At 35.5% G+C, this 24,868-nt stretch overlaps 1 protein-coding gene across 2 annotated transcripts in view; it reads right to left on the bottom strand.

The window, feature by feature from the left end:
- Positions 1-24,868, bottom strand: part of LRRC7 (leucine rich repeat containing 7) — a 293,661-nt gene that overhangs the window by 230,206 nt on the left and 38,587 nt on the right. For both annotated transcript variants that reach the window (XM_087820512.1, XM_087820513.1), the window contains one exon: positions 5,119-5,236. In XM_087820512.1, coding sequence (XP_087676638.1) covers positions 5,119-5,236 — 118 coding nt within the window. The remainder of the gene's footprint in view (positions 1-5,118; positions 5,237-24,868) is intronic.

Genomic DNA, 24,868 nt, shown 5'->3' with positions numbered 1-24,868 from the left:
GGCAGCTTCTCTATGGCAGATGGCATCTCAAGCCAAGTGAAAAGACAAGCCACGAATTGAGAGATGACATTTGTAACCCATTTAATCAGAGGACTAGTGTCCACGTGTATAACAAACAATCCAAAATAAAAATGGACCAAAATAGATAATTTGTAGAGCAAGATACTCTACACTTGCCGAGAAAAAGAAACGGGGGTGGGGGGGACAACTCCTCTAGTGATTAGGGAAATATAAATTAAAATACCCTTCCATCTGATTGGCCAACATTTAAAATAACTAATAACCCCAAGTGTTGGCAGAGATATGAAGCAGTGGGAACTTGGTACTTTGCTTGTACAATTAGATCCACATTGATCATCAAGGACAAATTTCAGAAACATAACGTGGAATGAAAAACTTGCAGAACAATATATATAATGTATTGGTACTTCCTTGAAACTTTAAACACACTAACTCTGAGAGGGAGGAAGTGGGAAGGGATAGGACTGAGAATTTACAAGTTTCTGTAATGTTTTATTTATTTAAAAAAAAATTAGAATGTGATATCTATAATAAGCATTAACATTTTAATCTCATGGTGAGCACGCTGTGGTTTCATTATTTTCCTCATGCTTAAAATGCTTAATAGCTTAAATATTAAGACTACGTCAATATTTTAATATAACTGTCAAATGTTTTTAATGCTAAATTGAATTTTAAATGATGAGTAATATTGAGCCAGGTAAAAGAGGTGTGAAAGATGATTTAGGCAGAGAAAATAAAATCAAATCACAGAGACGGTGAAATAGCATTAAATATATGAGTACATAGACCATGAAGTTAAAAAGTGTAAATCATCTTTGGTGAGATGGGCAGATGGAATGGAAGTGTAGGTGGAGGTCAATTGTGGGCGCTTTTAATGCTGTGTTAGGGAGCCTACACTCTCTCCTAGATCAATTGAAGAATCTTAAGTGAATGCAACCTAGTTATACTTGCAATTTAGAAAGGTTGCTAAAGCTACTTTGTGGAGGATGGGTTTGGGAACAGTGGTGGCAATCATGGGGATGGGGAGACCAATTAGGAGGCTATTTAAATAGCCTAGAAAAAATAAAGAAACTAAATTAAGATTGTATGGGAATGGAGAAAAGAACACAGACTTGACATATTTAGAAGGTGTATTTGGCAGGATTTGGTGACTGAATGAATGGTAGTCAGAGGAAGAATGGAGTTTTGCATTGAAGGCCTGTGTGGATAACAGTAACTTTAACAGAGAACTGGATAATGAAGGAAAAGCAGATTGGGGTGGATGATGAATTCGCATTGAAATATATTAGGTTTGGGGGTATTCGTGGGACATATTATAGCTATGTTCAGCATGCAGTTGGCTGTATCAGTCTAAAGCTCAAGGGAGAGGTCAAAGCTTGAATGAAGTAGTCATTATCCCAAAGACCAAGGATATTAAAAGTATTACTGTATGACAGGTTAAAGCTGATTTCAGTGGTTAGTCATTATTTATTGCAGTTTCATTTCTATATTTTCCAGCACTCAGTCACAGCACTTAGCATGTCCTCAGTATAAGAGGTGAGGACCATCGCCTATGTAGGCTCTTGACAGTAATATAATTCAGCATGGGGCAAAGGTAGGCTTACAGTTGTCAGTATGCGAAACAGTTTATTCTTGTATTATTATTATTGATTAATTATTGTACTATTTTCCATAAGAACAACTGTAAATCTACTTTTCTCCCACCCTATTTAAATAAGTATTATATATTTTAAAAGAATGTTACTGTGTAATGTTATTAAGCTGGGAAACATTTATTGAGCACCACTATGTATGCCTGGTACCGTGTTAGTGGCTTCAAATAGAGAGATGAAGAAAATAGCACCTGATTTCAAGGGTTTAACAATCTAGTCAAAATATGGGGATACAGAGATATTAAATTGCAAAGTGAGACAAGTTCAAAGCAAAATCATACACAAGGTATAACAGAGGAAGGAGCAATTAATTCTCTTTGTGTATAGGGTGTCAGGAAAATATCCCAGAATAAATGACATCTGAAAAGTCTTTTTAAAGGTAAAGAGGACTCTTTCTGGTTAATGAGGGGCAGCAGGGGGGAGAAAGGAATATTTTGAGCAAAGAAAAAATATAGTTCGTTATGTCACAATAAACAGCTGATGCATTTGGGAATGCCTGCGGATGAAATGGAAGAGGGAATGTTAGTTGGAGATGTGGTGGGAGAGGTCGATGAAAGTTATTCACGCAAATTGTGTAGATATCTTTCTGCACTCCATAGTTCACTTCTTTAAAGGTTTTATTATAAAGTAGTATTTTTGAATTATAGAAGGAGAAATTGTGAATCCGGATGGCAGGTGGAAAAACTGAAAATGAAAAGTAAAGATTGGAGGCCACATGGGCAAATAAGATCAGGTTTAAACTCAGCCTCCAGGTGAGTTAGATTATCATAAGGAGACACTCATCAACTTCAGGCACATTTCAGGCAAATTTTTACCAGATCAAGTAGCAATTAAATGAGTCTATCTAAAAATAAATGTTCCATTTTCTGTCTCTGCATACCAATACTGGTATTGGCATTCTCTCATATATTCTCTCATGCCCTGCCTCTTTTCCGCCAGGGCTATCCCAACCTTGCTAACTGTGTTGCTGACACGGCACTTATCTCTGTTATCTGCTCCTTCTTTGCTAGACAGGTTCCCAAAGGATGTATTATGCTCCTTAAGTAACGGTCCAGACCTCTGCCACAGCATTCAGTGACAGCTGTTTAAGGCATGATTTCTGAAAGGGGTGATGTGTTAACATCTTTTACTGTTTGTGTAACTTCTAGCAACAGCTCGTGGATCATCACGCTCATCTAACCTTTTGTACTAAACTAACCCGGCAGAGCGGCTTGCCATGTCTGGCGTGTCTTTTTGCATAAATATTTCCAGAATATAGAGATCATAAACATAGCTAAATGTCCCTAAATAATACTCACAAGGATGTTTAGGGATGCTCACAAACTTAAGTTCCCCCAAGTCTCATATTTATCAGCTCTGTATTTATATTTGGTGATGAATTTTTTTCTGATCCTCTTTAAGATAGATTTTTATTTATTTGGAATCTCCAGCTAAACCTTTCTGAAGGCCAAGGGATGTGGTAGATTTGGCCATCCTATAGTTCTCAGAAATTGTAATCTGAAAGTAGCATTTGATGTGTGAGTATATTTAAATAAATAAGCAGTATTGATTATTAATAAAGTACAGAAATACCAACCCATATAAATATGTAGCCTGTAAATCTAATCTTAAAAGAATAAAGGTAGACGTAATGTCATCTTTCAATGGGCCTAAGTCTAGTTGCTATTCTCTAAGTCTGCATATGGTCCTTTTATTTATTATCATTTTTTTATGTTATTAAATGTGTTGAGGTGATATTGGTTAATAAGACCATATAGGTTTCAAGTACACATTTCTATGATACATGATCTTCATATTGCGTTGTGTGCCCACCCCCTTTACCCTCTATTTACCCCCTTCCCTCTGTTAACCACCATACTGTTGTATGTGTCTATGAGTTTCAGTTTTATATCCCACACATGAGTAAAATCATGTATATGATCCTTTTGAAATTGTTTTCCTGAAAACCCTCTAAGTGGTAAGTCAAGCTGGTACAGATGAATGTGTGCGTGTCCCATTTGTATCCTTATTGTTTCTTTCAAACAAAATGCTCTTCTTTATCCAGATGCCACTATGTGTCATGGAAATCCTCAGGCTACGTCCTTTACTTGAACTCTGCTCTAATAATAAAGCAGTCTTAATTAATCTTCCTATTCTCTAAGAATTTGTGCCATGTAATTAAGCATTTCATTGTACAGTGTTTTATGATACTCACTGATCATTTATAGGTGTTAGTCTTATTTCCCCAGTGACAATAAACTTCCTCTATGACTCTCATAGACTTAAACTGAAGAAATCTTACTAGCAATTCACACTGGTACATTTCAACAGTGCTCCATGTTCATCCAGAAGAACCCTTCATTCATAAATTCATTCAATAACTGTGTGATGAGCTCCTACAATGCACCACCTACTGTTTTAGGCAATACAGATACACTAGTAACAAAAACAACAATGACACTGAGACATCACTGAATTTTAGCTCTACTAAGAGAAGTCCGGACAATACATAAAGGATGTAAATATATAGTATGTCAGTTTCTTATAAATGTTATTAAAAAGATAAAACTGGAAGGAGTAATAAGGTCTGCTCCCAGTGAATAGCAACAGCAAGATCTTAATTTTAAACAGGATGGTCCAGGATTTCTTAGTAATGTCATATTTAATGTGATCAAGAAGTTTGCCTGGTGGTCCTTAACAAAACAGATTAAATTAAGATTCCTGTTTATTTAGAATGTCAAGCCAATCTTACCTAACTTCTATTTTTTTAGAGAACTCAAATTAATTTTTTTCCTTTTTCCCTTTTTTTAAACAGCTTTATTGAAGTATAATTGATGCACAAAGAACTGCACATATTTAATATATGCAATTTGATGAGTTTGGACATATGCAAACTCCAATGATACCATCACCACAATCAAGTTACTAGACATATCCAACACTTCCCAGAATGTCCTGTGTCCCTTTGTTGGTTGTTTTGTTTCCCCTTTCTTGTTTTTAACTTGTGTGTGTGTTAAGAACACCTAATATAATTTATCTTCTTAACAAATTTGAAGTTTACAGGATCATATTGTTAATTATAAGCACTATGTTCACTATCAAGCATATCTCTAACTCAATTATGATGCCTTAAAGGATCTATGTTTTCTATTTTTACGTAAAATACCCCTGACCCTCCACCACACGTTCTGAGAATGAGGAAAACAAACATTGTAAAGGCTGTAAAACATTCTAAAAAAGGTTAAATAACATATCTGAATGCAGAGGGAAATCAGTCACACCAGTAAGAGAAGGGGAGAGAAGTTTTCTGTCTTTGACTTATAAATTAAGATTTAACTCCTCAATAAAATTAACTTAGGGTTGCAAACAAAATCAAAGAAAAAGTGTTATATCATTTGCTAAGAGAAAACATTAAAGCATATTTTTAGTAAAAAAGTTATGTAGAGATGAGATGAAATCTTACCATTTTTACTGATGTCGAGTTCTTTAAGGTTAACTAAACTAGCAATACTGGTTGGCAGATTTGAAAGGTCATTATCAGGAATACTTAGTTTTCGTAGAGCTTGACAGTTGAACAGTTGCTGTAAAAAAAAAAAAAGATTAATTAGATCTCAATTTGGTTAATTCCATTCATACGTAAACTCAGTAACAAAATTCAATTCATCTTTATAAATATGGTAGTGAACGGGCCAGCTACAAACTCGCACCTTTTTCCACCCATACTCTTGACTGCTTTTAGAATGTGTTCTATCCCCATGTTAGTGCCTCACAAATTCTCTGCTACCCAGATCTAAAACCCAAGGTATTCTACTTTTCCCCTTTCTGTTTACCATTAATGTTCAACTTGCCACTGACCCTATAGATTTTCTTCTTTGAAGTAATTTCTGGAGTTGTCCCTTCCTTTCTACTACCACACCTGTGAAGATCACCTCAATTCTCTTTTTCTGCCACTACGTTAGATTTCAGAAAATAGTACTTCAACTTAATCATGTTGAACAGTTGCTTATATGACATGCGAGAATTGATGTACAGTTGAGTACATGAGCTCGCATTTCTTTCGTGTCTCCCCACAGTGCTCATAAACATCTAGTAAATGAAACATTTAACCTCTGATATTTGGTGAAAATAATCACTAGTGATTGGTTAATTTATGCCTTCAGTACAAAGCACTAGGTGGGGAAACAGTGAATGTTAAAGCAATGCTTCTCAAATCCAGTATGCTTATAATCACTGGTAGGTAGGGGTGCTAGCTTAAAATGTGAATTGTTGAGCTCCACCCAAAGACGCACTGACACAGTGGGTCTGGGACGCAGGTCAACTTGCATATTTTTACCACGCACTCTAGTGATCTGGTTATTCTGATGCAAGTGTTTAAAGTACTATATTTTGGGAAACCAGATTTTTTAGCTATGTCCATTTCATCTTGACTACTCAAGATATGAACAGCTGGGACAGAATTTTTATTCATTTCTGGAAGAATTATCTTAATGAGATCCTTTCTGTTTGACATTTCTAATTCTGTTTTGCTAAATTTCCACAGATGAAGTCTCTGGTATCCATGACGATGCAATTGGCCCAGAGTACATTTAACTACCGCTTGTTCTTACATGTAATTCATTATTTATAGGCAGAAACAATGTAACCCATAGTTGTTATTTCTTAACTCATTAGATTTAAAAAAAATAGATTGTACTGTCTGCTACTTAAAATGAAATATGTATTTTCTTGTTTTTGGTTAATCATTTGTGGTTCCTTACAAAGATTATTTGCAATACTTCATGTAGTGCTAGAATTTCAATATGCTGTACAGAAATATTACTGCCCTTTCTTAATAAAAGTTAAAAAGGAAAGTTTGATAGATAATTTCTATGAACTGTTAATTTTTCCCTTAAAAACAGAAAAACAAATATCTACATTCTTGGTAAAAGTTAACTAAATTTTTGTCCAGTTATATCACCCTGTAAGGGTCACTATAATGTTATAAATTCATGGATTTAATGTTATACATTCATGGATTTAAAAAATCAATTGCCTCATGACTGCTGTTGGTAAGGGATGCTAACTGTTCTTTAGTATGATTATTATAACCATTTTATGCCAAATTTAGACAAATTTTCAAAACAGAGGTGGGCTTCTTTTGAAATTCAAGTATCATCTCAACTAAATTCTCAATTTCTCTCAGGAATTAAAACATATCCCTGTATTCTTTTCCAGCTTTAAATGAAACCATTCAGGAGCAAAAGATATGGTAACTCCTGAACAGCGTATTACATAGAGAATCCAAGGCCTCGCTGGTATAGTGGCTATAAGAGCACGGCATTTGAAATCACACTGATGCGGCTTCAATCTCCACTTACCCACTTGCTAGATGTATTGTCTTAGGCAAGTTGCTTAATGTCTCTGAACCTATCAATTTCTTTATGAGTTACTGTATTGTGCCAATTTTAAGTTCTGCATTTTTTCACATATTAACATTTTTGATATTTGGGAGCTATCTTATAATCAAGAGTAAATTACAATTTTTAAGGAATGCTTCTTAGTGCTACTATAATAATGGTGGGTCTTATAATCAATGGCCTTGATTTGATGGAGTGAATTACCTGTGAACATGTAAAACTGTGATTAACACATAGTAAGAGATGATAACTGTTAGCCAAAATTAATATTTATGTATGCAGATACAGAGGAACATCTATCTATCATCTATATCTATCTATCTATCATCTATCTATCATCTATCTATCTATCTATCTATCTATCTATCTATCTATCTATCTATCTATCTATCTATCTATCTATCTATCTATCTATCTATCATCTATCTATCTATCATCATCTATCATCTATCTATCTATCATCTATCTATATCTATCTATCTATCTATCTATCTATCATCTATCTATCTATCTATCTATCTATCTATCTATCTATCTATCTATCTATCATCTATCTATCTATCTAATCTATCTATCTATCATCTATCTATCTATCTATCTATCTATCTATCTATCTATCTATCATCTATCTATCTATCATCTATCTATCTATCATCTATCTATCATCTATCTATCTCTATTATCTATCTATCTATCTATCTATCTATCTATCTATCTATCTATCTATCTATCATCTATCTGTCTATCTATCTATCTATCATCTATCTATCATCTATCTATCTATCTCTATCATCTATCTATCTATCATCTATCTATCTATCTATCTATCTATCTATCTATCTATCTATCTATCTATCTATCATCTATCTATCTATCTATCTATCTATCTATCTATCTATCTATCATCTATCTATCTATCATCTATCTATCTATCTATCTATCTATCTATCTATCTATCTATCATCTATCTATCTATCATCTATCTATCTATCTATCTATCTATCTCTATCATCTATCTATCTATCTATCTATCTATCTATCTATCTATCTATCTATCTATCTATCTATCTATCTATCTATCTATCTATCTATCTGTCTATCTGTCTATCTATCTAATCTATCTATCATCTATCTATCTATCTATCTATCTATCTATCTATCTATCTATCTATCTATCTATCTATCTATCATCTATCTATCATCTATCTATCTATCTCTATCATCTATCTATCTATCTATCTATCTATCTATCTATCTATCTATCATCTATCTATCATCATCTATCATCTATCTATATCTATCTATCTATCTATCTATCTATCTATCTATCTATCTATCTATCATCTATCTATCTATCATCTATCTATCATCATCTATCATCTATCTATCTATCTATCTATCTATCTATCTATCTATCTATCTATCTATCTATCTATCTATCTATCTATCATCTATCTATCATCTATCTATCTATCTATCTATCTATCTATCTATCTATCTATCTATCTATCTATCTATCATCTATCTATCTATCATCATCTATCATCATCTATCACCTATCTAACCTGTTTCTTACTTTGCTAGATGATGAGATCTTTGAAGGCAGAAATCATATCTAATACATCTTGGTAGCAACCTGTTTCACCTCTGTTTATACAAAAGTCAGTAGGAAGTGTCTTGTACATATTATGTGGTTAATAAATATATTTTAACAAATGCTTATATAAGTAGAGGGGAAATTAGTAAAGTTTTACTAATACCACTTTTAAAGCTAAAAGTGGTATTTTATAGGATTAGAAGTTTCAGAGGGGTAAACAATATTGTGGAATCTAATTTCATAAACAAAGTGAAAGTGAACTTTTGAATATGAGTCATGATATCTATAAACTGGAAAGAAATTAAGAAGACATTTTAATGATTCCTTCAAGATTCAAACTTTGAATGAAAATGAAGTCAAGGATGGTTATGAAATAAGCATAATTCTTCAATACAGTATAAAACAGTGAACATACTTGGTAGCTAGAATAAGACTGTTAATGGTTATAGCTATCCTGCCTTCCACTTGCTATTGATATCTCGCATTTCAAAAACAGTAACATTGTTTTGAGTCTTAAAATATTTGTGTACTAAAGTTCTTTTTCTTGGGCTAATGGAAGCATTTAGCTCTGACAGAAATTGGTTTGTGAAGAGTATGTGATTTACATTCCTGACTCAAGAAAGCAATGGTTAGGTGTCTTCTAAGAGAGCTAACACAAAGAGAAAGGTCTAAAGGTTGAAAATAAAAACATATTTGGAGCAAAAAATGTATATTCTAAAAGGAATTATGCATCTGTTCATTGAAAGCCACTAATTGATACCTGCTACAAGCTGGACACAATGCCCAGTGCAAGATATACAAAATGAACAAGACATAGCAACTGAGCTCAAATTCCTTACAAGTTAATATTTAGACAATAAATTAAATACAGTGTGAAAAAAACTACGCCAAGGTTAATATCTGGTATGGTAAAAACACACAGGGAGGATATCTGAACCAGATTATGTTCATGATGGTGATGGGGTTGACTCATTAAAATATTCTTGGAAGAGGTGATGAAAAAATGAGTCACCCAAGTAAGCAGATGAAGTCTGAAGAGGGATAATATTGCATCTTTCCTGTAGCACCTAAAGATACTCCCAATTCAAAATATCTGTAATTCAAGCTAGTTTCAGATATTTGCTTGATATATGCGGAGACTTAGATCTTGGGATGAATGCTCTGAGTCTACAACATCTACGTGCATTTAAAATAAATTTATGGAATGACAGAATACCGATTATATGCTATGGTCTACATTTAGCACTGAAAATGAAAAATAATAGATATTGCCAATTTCTGTTTTCAGCAATATGGTGGACTAAACTGTCAAAGAAAAACCTTTCAGTACAACAAAACTACCCCCTCCCCCAACATACACACCACTGCTTTCACGGATAACTGAGCTCTGGCTAGAATCTACAGGAATTCCTCAAAATCCAGAATAACAAGATAATAACGCAGAGTTAAGTAGGTCTGTGTTTAGCTTTTGCTTTGGTGGTTTCTATTGGTCCCTAATGGACAAAGGCTGTGAGGTTTTATTGTTGTTGCTGTTGTTGTTGTTTTGCAAGTGGAAAGCCAGAAAACTGGCTGGGATCTGAACAGGGTGGGATACTGGCTTAAAGACCACTCCATATTGAGCTGGGTTCTAGATGAAAAAACGGAGCCTTGCGAAGGGAATCAGTGGGGAATGCATGTCTTTCCCAGTTTTGGCTCTGAGTGAAATGAGATGAAAGAAAGAAAAGAAAGAAGGAAGAAAAAAAGAGGGAAGGGGGAGGAAGAAAGAATGATGAGAGATAGAAAGAGAGAGAGAGAGGGAGAGAGAGAGGTGGTATCTTATTGATGTTTTGTGGTAATTATTGTGCAAAATATACTTGCATTTAATTACCATACTGTACACCTTAAACTTATGTTATATGTCAGTAATATCTCAATAAATCTGGGGAAAATTAATGTAGAACCAGAATTCTGAACGATGCAGACATACATATCAGGAAAAAAATCATATTAAAAACATTCTCAGATTCTTCTTGCATTGTTTGAGAGGAGGGAAAAGATACTTGTTAACTTTAGATTAAAATTAAATGTGCATATTAAAATTTCTATGATAACAACTAAATAAAAAGATATAAGATGTATAATTTCCTAGTGTGTAGAGGCAAAATAAATAAAATAAGATAAAGAGAAAAAAATCTGTAGTAAATATAATTTAAAAACAAGTAAGTACTTAGAAGCAAAACAGATAAAAATGAATAGAGTGGAATAAATTAATGCAAATGTACCAGTGGTTGCCATTAATAAATATGAATTAATCTCTCCAATTTTAAAAAACAAAGATTATCAGAGTGGATTAAAATGAAAAGTAATTCAATTATATACTATTACCAGTGATACATGTAACACTTGAAGGAAAAAATGATAAAACTCACAAAATTAACCAAAAAAAAGTGTATACATCAATACTGACTTAAAGCATAATGCATAGTACTAGAGAGAAAGAGTGACACATATTAATAAACACTTGAGATCAGCAGGAATATAATTCTAAATGTGTATGCACCTTGTACCATAGCTTTAAAATATTTGAAGAAGAATTTGGCATATCTATAAGTAGATGTTACAAATCTACTATCAAAACAGGGTATGTGAAGACATATCTCCCAATAATTGATTAAAAACAGACAAGAATAAAAGAAAAGCTATAGAAGAATTGATGGCCACAAGCTTGTCCGAGTGGACGTGTATAGAGCACTGAATCACCCTCTATGAGAACTTTTTAAAAAAAAGTATCTATGAAAAATCGGCAGTTAACCAGGTATTAGACATAAGGAAGTTTCAGCAAACTTCAAAAAGTTAGTAATAAAAAGACCAAATTCTTAAACCATAAAGCAATTAAGTTATAAATTATTAAGCAAAGGTTACTTTAAAAGCTTGTATATTTGGATATAAAAACTTATATTTAATAACTCATGGGTCAGAGAAAAAGTCATAGTGAAAGTTACAAAATACAAATGGTGATAAAATATTATGTAAAAAATGGCAGAATATAGGTAGAATAATTGGGATTAAATTGCAGCCTGAAATTCATCAGTAATCCTAAAAAGAAATATTTAGATTTGTCTGTTTATAAGAATGAAATAATACTGTATGCTTTCTTTTGCAAGTTGACTTTTTCATTCAATATTATGTTGTTAACATTATTGCAAGTTGATTTATAAAGTCTATTCATTTTTATAACTTTATGCTTCATATAACACAATTCTCTTACATTTTCTAATGTTCATAGACTTTGGGGTTGATTTTAATTTTTTCTAATATGAACAATGCTACTAAGAATATTCTTATCTACATCTGCTAGTGGACTTACATACAAAAATTTCTTTGAGGAGGTAAGCATATGTTCAGATTTACAAAATAATAGAATTGTTTTCCAGTGTGGTTTTAACAACTGAAATTCCCACCAACAGGGATATCAATCCTTATTTCTTCATACTATTTCCAAAATTTGATCTTTTCAGACTATTTAATTTTTTCCAATTTGTGGTATGTAAAACAGTAACACCTGTTACCAAATTACTAATAAAACAACATTTTTTTCTTCTTGTTTCATTCCTTTGAAAGACTGTAATATTCTGGATACTAATTTTTGACAGTTCTCTCAATATATGGCTCAACATTTCATTCTTTTTATGTTATCTTTCAATAAAAAGGCATTTACAGCAGTCAAATTTATCTCTCAGTTTTAATATGTGCAGATGGTCTTCAATTTTTTTCCTCCTGAAGGTTTTCATGCTTTGCTTTGACGCCTGTAGAATTTATTTTTGAGGATGATAGGAAGTAGGATCCAGTCCTTTCCTTTTATAGATGACCAGTTGTTCTGCCACCATTTTAAAAACAACCATTATGTCCCCACTGATTTGCAAGACAAGTTCTGTTGTACATCTGATATCCACATAAGTATGGGTCAGTCTCTGGATTTTCTATTTCTAGTCCACTGGTCTCTTTGTCCATCCCTCATTCCAGCTGGGTCATTTGAACTCTATGACTGTGAAATGTGCTTGAGCTAGAGAAAAGTGGGAAAGAAAAATAAGAAAATGCCTGGAGAAAGAAGAAACAGCTCAGCCAGACTTTGAGAGGGGGGTAGTTTTGTGAGCAGAAGGTGGGTGGGGAGGTAGGGGTGGACTGCATGCGAAGAGCAGGGCCGTACAGAGAGCCGTGCTAGGAGGAAGGACTCAGAGGAATATCACGAATGGCAAAAAATGAAAAGTGGCTATATTCTAATCATTGTGGAAGGAAACAGAAAATGAAGGTTTTAGCCAGGATGTGGAAAAGATATGAGAGTCTGAGCTTTATCCTACAGGAAGTGTTTAGATGATGATTTTTATTCATTTTTGAGTCAGCCTTACAGATGCTGTCTCTAGAGAAACACACGTGCGCGCGCGCACACACACACACACACACACACACACACACACAAATTTGTGTCCAATTTCAAGGAACTTGCAAATTACCAGAAACCCATGCATGGCTATGTGGACCAAGTTAAGGACTCCTGTGACAGGTCATGAAATGTCACATCTAAAAATGCAAATGTGGTCAGGTCCATCTCCAGCTTATACTTTTTCAAAGGTTCTCTGCTCTCTTAGGGACAAAGTTTAAATTTCTTAATGTGGTTTTCAATGCCCCTCATCTCTTCAGTTTCTCATCTTGTCATTGCCCTGTCCCTGTCTCTTCCTCCCACCTGCCCCTCTGTGGACCTGCACTAACGTATCTCCAGCCACTCTGCTGCCGCCAGTTTCTGCACTCACCGTGCTCTGCCTCACCTTTGCAAATGCCAAATTCACAGCTGAAGCTTTTTTCCATTCCCCACCCTATCCCATCTTTTCTCTACCCTATTCTCTAAACTCAGGCCTTCCCAACTTTAAGATCACAGTTTGGCTCAGTTTAGTTAGAGCACTGATCTGCATACAAAAGGGAAAGGTAGAGGGCGTAGGCCCGCACAGCAGGTTTGATCCCGCCCAGGTCAGGGCACATGCAGGAGGCAACCAATGGATGTGTCTCTCCCATGGTGATTCTCTCTCTCTCTCTCTCTCTCTCTCTCTCTCTCTCTCTCTCCCCTCCGTTCCTCTACTTTCTCTCTAAAAATCATTGGAAAAAAATATCCTAGGGTGAGGTTTAAAAAATAAAAAGATCACAGCTTAAGACTGGTTTACATGCTCTACTTGTGTAGTTTCATAACATTCTGTGTTTATCCCTATTGAAGCCTGGATGTCCCTGTTTTGAGATCATTAGACTGTGAGCTTCTCCAGTCACTGTTGCATCTTCAATGTATAATGCAATGCCTGAAACATGGTACTTTCTCAGTAAATAGTTGTTTCAGAAATATTCTTATGCAGGGGAGTGACAGATAACAAGATAGTCGCAATTTGTTGGAGTGCTTAGTGTATATCTGTGAGGCACTAAATAGATTTTAAACTACATCACCTTTAGTTCTTGCAACAATGTGAAAGGAAGGTATTATTATCCCTACTTTGCAGGTGAGAAAACTCAGGAAGTTAACTTTTATAAGGTCATATACCAAGAAAGTACCAGAGCAGGCATTCACATTCAGTTTTGTCTGATACAAAGCCTTTTTTACTGCAGCACATTTGCTTTCTCTGCATCGTCAGATCCATGCTTTGGAAAGAAAACAGTGACAAGTGACAACAGTTGGAGGCCGTCTGGTAAGGAAGAGGGAATGAGACAGGGAATCTTGAGCCCATCCTAATGGTCTCAGGGGGATTAGGGGAGAAGATTTAAATTCAACGACTATTGACAACAAGAACCTAAATTAGAGTTACATGAGAGTATATGTTTTAACGCTTTGCTAACCCTGAAGTGCTATACAAATGCTAACTATTACAATTTGAATTTGCATTTTATTATCACCTTTATACTCTGGCTTGGAAAAATCAAGGATACAATAAAAACGTCAGGAATGTGAATAACTGTATATTAAAACAGTTCCCCAGAAAAATAGGAAATAAGCTGTTTGTTTTTGCATGACAAATAAGAGTATTCGTTGCTTGTGAATTTTAAAAAGACAAAATGTTTTCCTGAAAAGTTTCATATAAAATCATAAATATTCAATGAGACGTTTATTGATGCCATATGCTGGCACAAGTGGATTCCACCAGGAAAAAGGTCTGATTGTCTAATGAGCTGGCATCACTGAATAGCTGGTTCCTTAGAAGTTCCTCCTTTGAATCCCTTTAAAAGTGTGCAAGCTGCAGTGTTCCCAAGTTTGTTTGAAAGCTGTTTCAAAGAGATAATTATTTTGTGCACGTTATAATAAAATGTTTTTAAATTATTTAGTTTAATATAAGTGTTGATAATTATCTTTACTAAGAAAAGAGTCAACTTAAAACAGAGGAAAAATGGTTTTACATATGCACTTGGTGAAATTGTAAGTTTCTAATTATGACATCCATTTACTCTCTTTTTTCCCCTCCTTTCCTTCCCTCCTGCCCTCCTTCCTTTTTCCCCTTCCTTCCTTCCTTCCTTCCTTCCTTCCTTCCTTCCTTCCTTCCTTCCTTCCTTCCTTCCCTCCCTCCCTCCCTCTCTTCCTCTCTTCCTTTCTTTCCTTTCTTCTTTCCTTCTTTCTTTCCCACTTCCCTTCCTTCCTGACTGCTCGAGTCCATGAGCACTTCCCAAACACCTGCTCAGTGACACGTAGTGCCAGGACCCAAAGATGAATGAACTAAGTAGCCCCTTCCTCAAGTGTATAGTCAATAAGTAGTTATAAATACAAAAAATAAAATAAAGTGTAATGTAGAAATACTATAAAAATGTTTTGCATATTGCATTTTATTCCGAAAGAAACATTCCTAGACCTTGCCCTTAACCTAGAGAGCCTGGATGTGTGAATTTGCCTTTCAAACTAGTCTACACTGCACCCTCCCATTCGCATCCACCCCTTAAATGTTCGTAAGTAGGGAAGCAACTGTCTCAGATTTTTGCTTTTGAGTAACAACTGGCACCTGTGACCAGAAGCAAGGCAGTGGGTGATTAGGGAACATCCAGATGAAAAATAATGAGAGTGTTAGTAAAGGCGCTGTCAGGAGGGGTGAGGAGGGAGACATACTGGGAAGAGAAATCATTATGACTTGGTGCCAGTAGTAAATGGACAAAGAAGGGAAGGTTTTGTGGTCCAACACTTTAAGGTCTCAGTAGGGGTGGAGCTGTGGGCTGGTGTGGGAGGGGTGGAGCCTGACAACTGCTGGTAGCATCAAATAAGATTGCAGCTGCAGGAAAAGGGAACACTTATAATCCCTTTCAGTGCATTTTAGCAATATTGAGTGTGCTGTGGAGACGAGCTCTTTTCCTCCCCGTGGGAAGACAGCAACTACAATAAATACCCAGGCACTTTATCCTAGAAAACAATAACTATCACTGCTGTTGTTTTAAAATACAGATCTTTTCAGCAACAATTTGTACAAAGGCGTTTCTGAATCATTTTTTCCCTTTGGAACAGCAAGGTTATTTTAGCATTTGTCATTGTCTTAGAGGAAGGGAATATATCTGTTATATTGGCATAGCACTTTACCATACACATTTTTCCTGATAACAATTGCATTTAAAAATTTTAAACGAAAATGTTCTTTAACTTACATATTCATGATTGCTTTACTTGATGGAAGCAAACTAATAACACCAAGAAGAAAACAGGAAAAAGTGAAATCTGAATATAAAAGCACAGCTTTAAATGTGTGGGTTTTTTTTAAGAATAGTTTTTATTGATTTTTTTAGAGAGCGAGGAAGGGAGAGGGAGGGAGAGAAACATGGATGTGACAGTGAAACATTGACTGACTGCCTCCTGCATGCCCCCTACCAGGGATTGAGCCCTCAACCTGGGCATGTGCCCTGACCAGGAACCAAACCAGCAACCTTCTGGTGCACAGTACAATGCCCAACAACTTGAGCCACACCGGACAGAGCACTACTCTGTTTTTATATGATCTTGCATACATATTTTTATAATCCACTTTTACAAAAGCATATTATAGTTAATTATGCAACAAATATTTAGTGATATCCTAACTTTGAACCAAATGCTGTACTAGTTTAAAGATTAAATAGACAAAGTCTCATATTCTAGAGTCTCTCCTCTTCAACCCTGTTTCCATGGAATAAAATAGGCATTCAACAAATATGTACTGAAAGAGTAATCCCCATAGGTTTGGTAAGTGCAGCTGTAGACATGCACAATGATCATGTGGAGGCATAGAGGAGAGTTAAATAACTGTGCCAGTCAGAGAAGAATGAAACCTGTGGGAGGAGGTGACAGCTGAGATGAATCTTAGAGTAGCATATGAGACAGAGGAAACAGCCTGAGCTTAGAGGCAAGAAAGAGTTCTGTGTTTCCAGAACACTTTGTGTGAGAAGAGAAGCAAGGGGTTGAAGAGGTAGGCTACAGCCAGGCCGTGGGGGGCCTCAGTTGCATTCTTTCCCCCAGTGAATTAGAGAGGAGACAGGGTACAGCCTTAACTGAGATTACGGCCTGGTTATATTTACATTTGGAAACATCACTGTTGGATGTGTGAAGAATAAATTGGGGGTGGGTGGGTTCATATCAATAACGAGACTGTCCCATTAGTCTGCTAAGAGACGGGTGAGGGCCTGATGAAGGCTCTGTTCATACACTGGAGTGGTGGGATTAGATTTAAGAAAGAGGTGGCAAAATTGACAGGATTTGGCAGTTGGTTTGAAGAGGAAGGGAAGGAGTAAGCAAAATATGACAGGATCCTGGCCTTGGGACTGGGTGGCCACTCAACTGAGACACAGAATTCAGCACAGGAGACAGGTTTCAAGGGGAAATTAAACTTGTTGAGTGAAATAATCAAGTAAATCCAGAAAGCATGTACAAATCTGAAAATGGAGAAATAGGGTTTAACTGGTCAAGTAGATCTGTAAGTCTTCAGTGTGGTGGCTGAGGACAGGAGAATGGATGGATGTGATGACCTAGAGAGAACGGGAAGATCAAGGTGCTCTCTCCTCCTTTCCCTAAAGTTGTTATTGTAAAAGTCACAAATGAAACTTTGCTGCCCAGTCTAATGGATCATCTAGCTTTTGCCTTACTTGGCCTTCCTGTTACATTTGACAATGTGCTCTTCCCTGTGTCAGCATCCCCCACGCCCTGTCCTGCTGGCCCTCACCCTGGCCCTGCTCCACTTCTCCAGGGACTTAGACCTTCTCTGCAGGCTGGTGGTGCTTCTGGCAATGACAGAAGCTGCCATCGTTAATGCTAATGAGTAAATTCATGTGGTGAACATATATTACAAGCTTTTATGGAGTCAGTTCTTAATTATTTTGAACAAATAAAGAGAATCTTTATTCCTATTTAAGGCCACTGACAAACAGGAAAGAGACAATTAAGGGCCATGGGAGTTATATTCAACATAATTAACCTTTATTGTCACTTCAAAAAAAGAGAACAAACCTTTAATTTATCCACTTAACATTTAAAGAAAACAGAAAACATAACCCTCTTGGCAATAAATACCACACACACACACACACACACACACACACGCACACACGCACACACACACACACGCACACACGCACATACATGCCAAAATGAAAAATCAACAGCAAGGCTACACTGTTACCAGGAAATCAAGAAGCAGTGAAAAGGTTTTAAAAAGAGAGAGAGAAGGTTGGTATTCCCACCAATTTCTGGTCAAGATTTAGCCCAGTTTTGCTGTTTGGGGCTCATTACAGAAACAGCAAGCTGCCTCTTTGTATAGAAAACATAAATATCTCTAGGGTTTTATTAAAAATTAATTATTTGTTCCTATTAAATTTTGGAAGACTGGATATCTGCAAAATAATGTGTCTTTTTTATATCACTATTAATTTAGAAAAGGATTTCCTTTTTGTAAAGTGGGAGTATCATTTCTCATTTTACAGAAAAAAGTCAACTTTTTGGTGTTCTTTAAGGTACTGCAGCTCCTAACAATTGCCATCATTTGTTGAAGATTTTGTTTCGCCAGGACCCACGCTAACACCTTACAAGCATCATGTTTTTTAATCTACAACAATGAAGAATTCCCACAAGGTTGGTAGATGACAAAAACAATCCTCCGAGGTGGATGCTCTCTTGGGAGAAGGTTCTAGAGGAGAAATTGAGGCTGAGGACCTCCCCCAAACTGGGATTCAAATTCAGATCTGCCAGATTCTAAAACTCTACTGCTCTCCACTACACAGGATGTGTCCCTGCTAACCGCTCATCTCAGCGACTAGAGGATGCAGCGGAATTCTGGAGCTGACCTTTGAAGTTAAACAATACTAGCTGGCGGGCAATACCTGTGAGTTTACATTATGCATATTCTTTGCATCTCTTTCCCATCATTTCTCCTTACCCGAGGAACTGTTCATTATCTCTGAAGTTTAGTCTAGGCTCTCTTGAACTTCTACCACAGTTCCTCTAACAGCAGAACAGAGCAAACATGGTTTTTCTTTGCAATTCAAATGAATTTTGCATTTGGTTCCATAACATATTCACATTTCTCTCTTAGAAAATTTTAAATTGTCATTCTTTAAAGCAAATGCACTACATGGCCTCAGATACCTGTGCATCATTTTGAAAGCAAATGTTTACATGGTGATTTTCCATGTGACTACCGGCCAGTTCTATGGAAGGCCAGGCTTGAAATTACACTGAAGGAATCCCATGCTCCTGTAACAAGCTGAGCATGGCCTGACTCCCCAGGAGTCCCTGGTTAAGAATTGTATCGGGAAGTGGTTCTGTATGAAAGAAGGCATTCTACTAAGGCAGAATTTCGACTCACTTCCAGAATGAAATCAGCCTTTACGGAATTAACGGAGAATTTTTTCTCTAGATTATAAAAAAAAGTACTTTCTGAACTTCTTCATTTTGTGTTTCCTTGATTTTCAATACACCTATCCTTTAAATTTCTAGAAAAATTTCCCTACAGTATTTATTATTTATTATATTCTAGAGAAATTCCCTAAAGGTTGATTTCATTCTAGAAGTAAGTTGAAATTGCTGCGTTAGTAAAATGCCTTCTGATTTAGAAACACTTCACATATTAAGGACTGAGCAGGGAAATGAATAACGTTAAAACATGTAGTAATCAGTTAACTAGTATTATAAGAACTAGTGACAAGAGTAGATAGCAAATATTAGCCTGCCTTTATAAATTTACATTTTAACTTTTCATGTCATTTAATTTGCTCAAGTGATGCTTTATAATTCACTTGGGCATTGGATGTTTACATTCATCAGTGTGTCTTCTGGACCATTTTCAAAAGGAAGTACTGTCATTTGGTCGGACTTACTAAAAGGTTAACCCTTGGAGCTTTTCTCTACCAGCTTAATCCCCTTCCATCCTTTTTCTTATTTAAAATTAATTTTTATTTTTATAAAGCATCGCGCATCAGTTCTCTGTCCTCTCCTTTGAGTCCTACAATTCCTCTCCTAGTGGCAAATGCTTCCAACATTCTCAGCTATAATTTCTTATATTTTCTTCTATATTTCTAGAAAATATACATGTATTTCTAATTCTTGTTTTATCGGTTATAGATACCGCATAAGTATTTCAAATGACAGCAGGTGAAAAATCTTAATTTGTCACCACCACAACCACATCACTCTTTTTTCCCCCCTCATCTTCCAGACATACTTACATTCAAGTGTTTTATTGTATCAGTAGTCAATGCTGATAGTAATGTTTCTTTACACGCTACGTTCGTGTTTTTTACTCTTAAAATTTTTTTTTCTGAAGCTGCTGTAATTGGCCTGGTTTTCTATACATTTATCCTTAATTTTTTTCCCCTCAAATGCTCAAACAGCTCTGTCAAATGCCCAGCAATTATATTCCGAAGCTCTAAAGCACATCAGAGTAATTGCTGGGTCCACGTTCTGTTCTGGAGGAACTGGTCCCTGCACCTGGTGTAGCTGGCTCCAGCCTGGGCGGGCTGCTGCCTCAGTATGATGCACGCATGACTTCCGTAGATACTCACTTGCTACCTCCACACCTGGACTAGGCTCTGGCTTCCTGGATCCTATACCTTCCATCTTTGGGTTTATTCCACATCCTCTAGTAGAAACCTGGGAATCTAGTAGAAACCTGTGACTCATCTTTCAGGTATCAAGGTATCGAACAGATGACCAAACCCAGTAAATTTTGCCTCCAAAAACCCTCTCCAATCTGTGTCCTTCATTCCATCCTCAAGGTCACTATCCTGGGCTAGGCTATTATCCTCTCGTAGATTTCTACAGGCCTTCTTACCTCCGAGTTTACCCTTTTATGTCTACTCAGTGCAGCTAGGACTATTTTTTCTAAAATACATATCTGATCTTGTTGCTACCCCGTGAATTTTCACATATACCAGATAAAATTCAGACTTCTGATTTTAGCACAGAAGGTCTTTATAATTTCTCCAGCCTCATTTCTTCCATTGTCACTCTTGCACTGTGTCTAAGCAATACTTGATTTCTTTCAGTTCTTTAAATATGCCTCATTTGCACTCTCTCTGGAAACCGCTTACTTCTCTTCCTGCAAACTCTTACTCATCCTTAAATCTTAGTTGTGATGACATTCCTCAGGATGCTCCACCAAATGTTTGCAAAACACTCATTGCTTCCCCTTTTATCATAGAAGACAGCATACTAGATGCAATTACTTGTTCAATGTAAGTATGTTCAATCACTATTTTCCCAGTGACTAGCAAAGTATCTGGCATATAGTAGATACGTTTTCATGAAAAGATTAGGCTGCAAACACAATTTCCTATGGGAGCTGGATGGGCAACTTCACTGTTAGTGGCAGCCAAGGTGGGACCTGTGGCCAACTAGAGCTGCTTCATCAAGAGCCCAGTGATTTTCGATTCTACCTAATTACCAGTTGGGCATATGGAGCCCACCAGATCTTCTTCTTCTTCTTCTTCTTCTTCTTCTTTTTTTTTTTTTTTAAAGAATCCAGGAATCTGGACTTTAAAAAAATATATATGATATTTTATAAGTTGGCTACTAGCTCATTTTTCAAAAATTGGCAGGCCAAACAAAACATGGCTGCTTGTTTCTAATTTCTGGATGAAAGACACATTTGTATTGACAGTCCAGATCTGCTAAGGCTCAGTTTCAGATACCTCCCTATTTTTTGGTGTCTTTATGAGGATGCTAGGCTAATAGTTCACACTTTGTATCTAAAACAGAATTTGTTATGTTTGTCTTTTTATTTATGTATTATTGAATTTATTGCGATGACATTGGTTCACAAGACTGTACATGATTCAAGTGTACAACTCAACAAAACATCATCTGCACACTGCATCGTGTGCCTATCCCCCAAGCAAAGTCTCTTTCAGTTCACATTTATCCTTGGGCAAGGGAAACAAAGGAAAAAAATAAACAAACGGGACCACATGAAACTAAAAGGTTTCTGCACAGCAAAAGAAACCAGCAACAAAATGAAAAAAAGGAAACCCACTAAATGGGAGAACATATTTGCCAATGACACATCTGATAAGGGGTTAATTTCCAAAATATATAAAGAATTTATACTACTCACCACCAAGAAGATAAAAAACCCAGTTAAAAAATGGGCAAATGACCTGAATAGACCTTTAAAAAAATATTTTCAATAGTACAATTTCCCAATTCTCTAGGATAAAAATCTTATCATCCTTTTTCCTTCCTTGGTCATCCCCAAGACTAGTCATATACCAAATTATAGAAGGTCTGCCTTCAGATTAGTAAAGTGAAAAGGACATGGGATTTGAAGTAATTTGTATTCTAAGGATCATGCTATTCTTTTAGCCTCATGTGCTTCAGTGTCCTTGGATTTAAAATGAGGACAACAAAACCTATTTGTCAGATTTGCTCTGAGAACACAGAACCTACTGCATATGAAGTGCCAGCACACAGTAGATGCTCAGTACATATTTGTTGCATTTCCTGCTTTCACCTGTTATCTCTTTCTGTTCTTTGAACATGCCACACTCATTCTTACCCTAGAGTATTCCCTTGTCTTGGATGCTTTTTCTCAGATGTGTATGGTTCACTCCTCCTTGTTACCCACAACTTAACATAAAAGGTCACTTAGAGAAACATTCACTGTCCTCTCAACTAAAATAGTCTTTCAGCAATTCCTTTGCTTTATTTTCATCATGACACTTGCCATTACCTGTTTCTTTTAAAAATTATCTTCATTCTTTTTTTTTTACAGCAATGTAGATTTTTTGAGAATAAAAACTTGTTGATCTTGCTGAATAATATATCTCCATCACCTAGAACAGCTGTCTGAATATAATTAGTACTCAAAAAGATTTGCTGAATGAACAGATCAATAGATATATTTTACCTAAAATTGGCAGTAGAAGTCAGCAAATGAGTTTTCAATCTCATTGAAACAGATTTCAATGAGACTTGATATTTGGGTAAAGGTCAGCAGTAAGTGATAGGATGAGTAAATGTTCAGTTGGAAGATAAAACAGCTCAAAAAATGACAATGGCACAACAGAAGTCCTGGTTTCTTACTAATACATGTAATCAAGGGTTGTTAATACTATAAACTTTTGGGCCAGTAGAACATTTTAAACAAAAGTTGAAATCTGAATAAGAAAAATTATCTAACATATCCATTTATAAACTATGGGTTTTTTTTATATACAAATTTGTTCTTCATCTCACTTTCCTTTGGGCCTCTAGAGAGTCCATCTACATTATTTATTTATTGAAAAAATAACTGCATGTGAATGGCAAAATAATTGCAATAAAAGAATAGACTTGGAGAAAGATGTTTCAGGCAAAACATTAAACAGAGACAAATTTGGATTATTTACGCATCACTTATGTGACAGTTTTATTCTGGACATGGTTTTACATATTCATATGAATTCTATACCTTTGGCACTGGAGAACAGAATAACGCATCCTGAATATTTTTGAGGGAGTGATAGAATTGAAGAAGGTAGTATTTTCCCCATTATTTAAACCCAGGATTTTAGGAGAGCCCTCTATAGATATATATATATGTTGGACTACTTGTATAAAATGCCAAAGTTATGGACAATTCTATGTTTCTGCAAGACAAACACTTATGGAATTATCTTCTTATTACCTTTAAGAAGATAATTCCTTAATTGTTAAAATTATGAGGCAATTTTATTGAACAAATGGTAGTTTTTATGTTCTACATTTGACAGTTTAAGCCATGTTTAATCTAGAGCAAACCTTTTCATATTTCTCAACATACCAAATGTTTAATCATCAACTGTGGTGATAAAGTAGTTTCTTTCACTTTGAAAGATTCCTTTTGAGAAGAAAAAATAATCAATGCTTATTCAAGTTTCAATAAACTAAAATCACAATTATGAATTAGCATCATAATTTGTCACCCTAAAATAGTCTTTCTATGGTTCCTTTGATCTCATTAATATAAAACCTCTCACAAGATAAGCAAGTGTCCTTTATTTCAAATAATTTTATTTAAAGGTTTAAGAAAAACATGGCCTCGGGCTCCTGAATCCTACCTAGGTAGCAAATATCAGTGAATGAATGACAAAAAGAAAGAATCAATATAACTGAAGCCAATATATATATATATTTTTTATTTTATTTTATTTTATTTTATTTTATTTATTTTATTTTATTATTATTATTATTTTTTAAATGTATCTTTATTAATTTCAGAGAGAGGAAAGGAGAGGGAGAGAGAGATAGAAACATAAATGATGAGAGAGTCATTGATCGGCTGCCTCTCCCGGCTGGGGATGGAGCCTGCAACCCTGGCATGTGCCCTGACCGGGCTGCAGGCTCAATTCCCAATGACTCTCTCATCATTGATGTTTCTGTCTGTCTCTCTCTCCCTCTCCTTTCCTCTCTCTGAAATAAAGATTTATAAAAATATATATATATATATATATAAAAGATTGGAGGGCATTTTACTTATTTATTTATTTATTATTTATTTATTTATCTATTTATTTTTACGTATGTATTTATTGCTGTTCAGCATCCATTCCTCTTTTACATTAGAACCTTGACCTTCCTTTTAAGGACATCTCTCACTGTACATTATTTTTGGAGGCATCTGAAATTTGCATCTGGAACAAACATCATGGTTATGTGGGGGTGTGAGAGCAGCAGTGTGTGGCCCATACTGGCCTATGTTGTAAATTCTGGGAAGCCATCCAGAGCTCCCTTGGTTCCTACCCTTTTCCCATATAATGTT

Source organism: Miniopterus natalensis, chromosome 9 (assembly GCF_054644295.1).
Source record: "Miniopterus natalensis isolate mMinNat1 chromosome 9, mMinNat1.hap1, whole genome shotgun sequence".
NCBI classification, from domain to species: Eukaryota; Metazoa; Chordata; class Mammalia; order Chiroptera; family Miniopteridae; genus Miniopterus; species Miniopterus natalensis.
The sequence above is the reverse complement of the archived record's forward strand: the minus strand, read 5'-3'. Positions and strand labels throughout refer to the sequence as shown.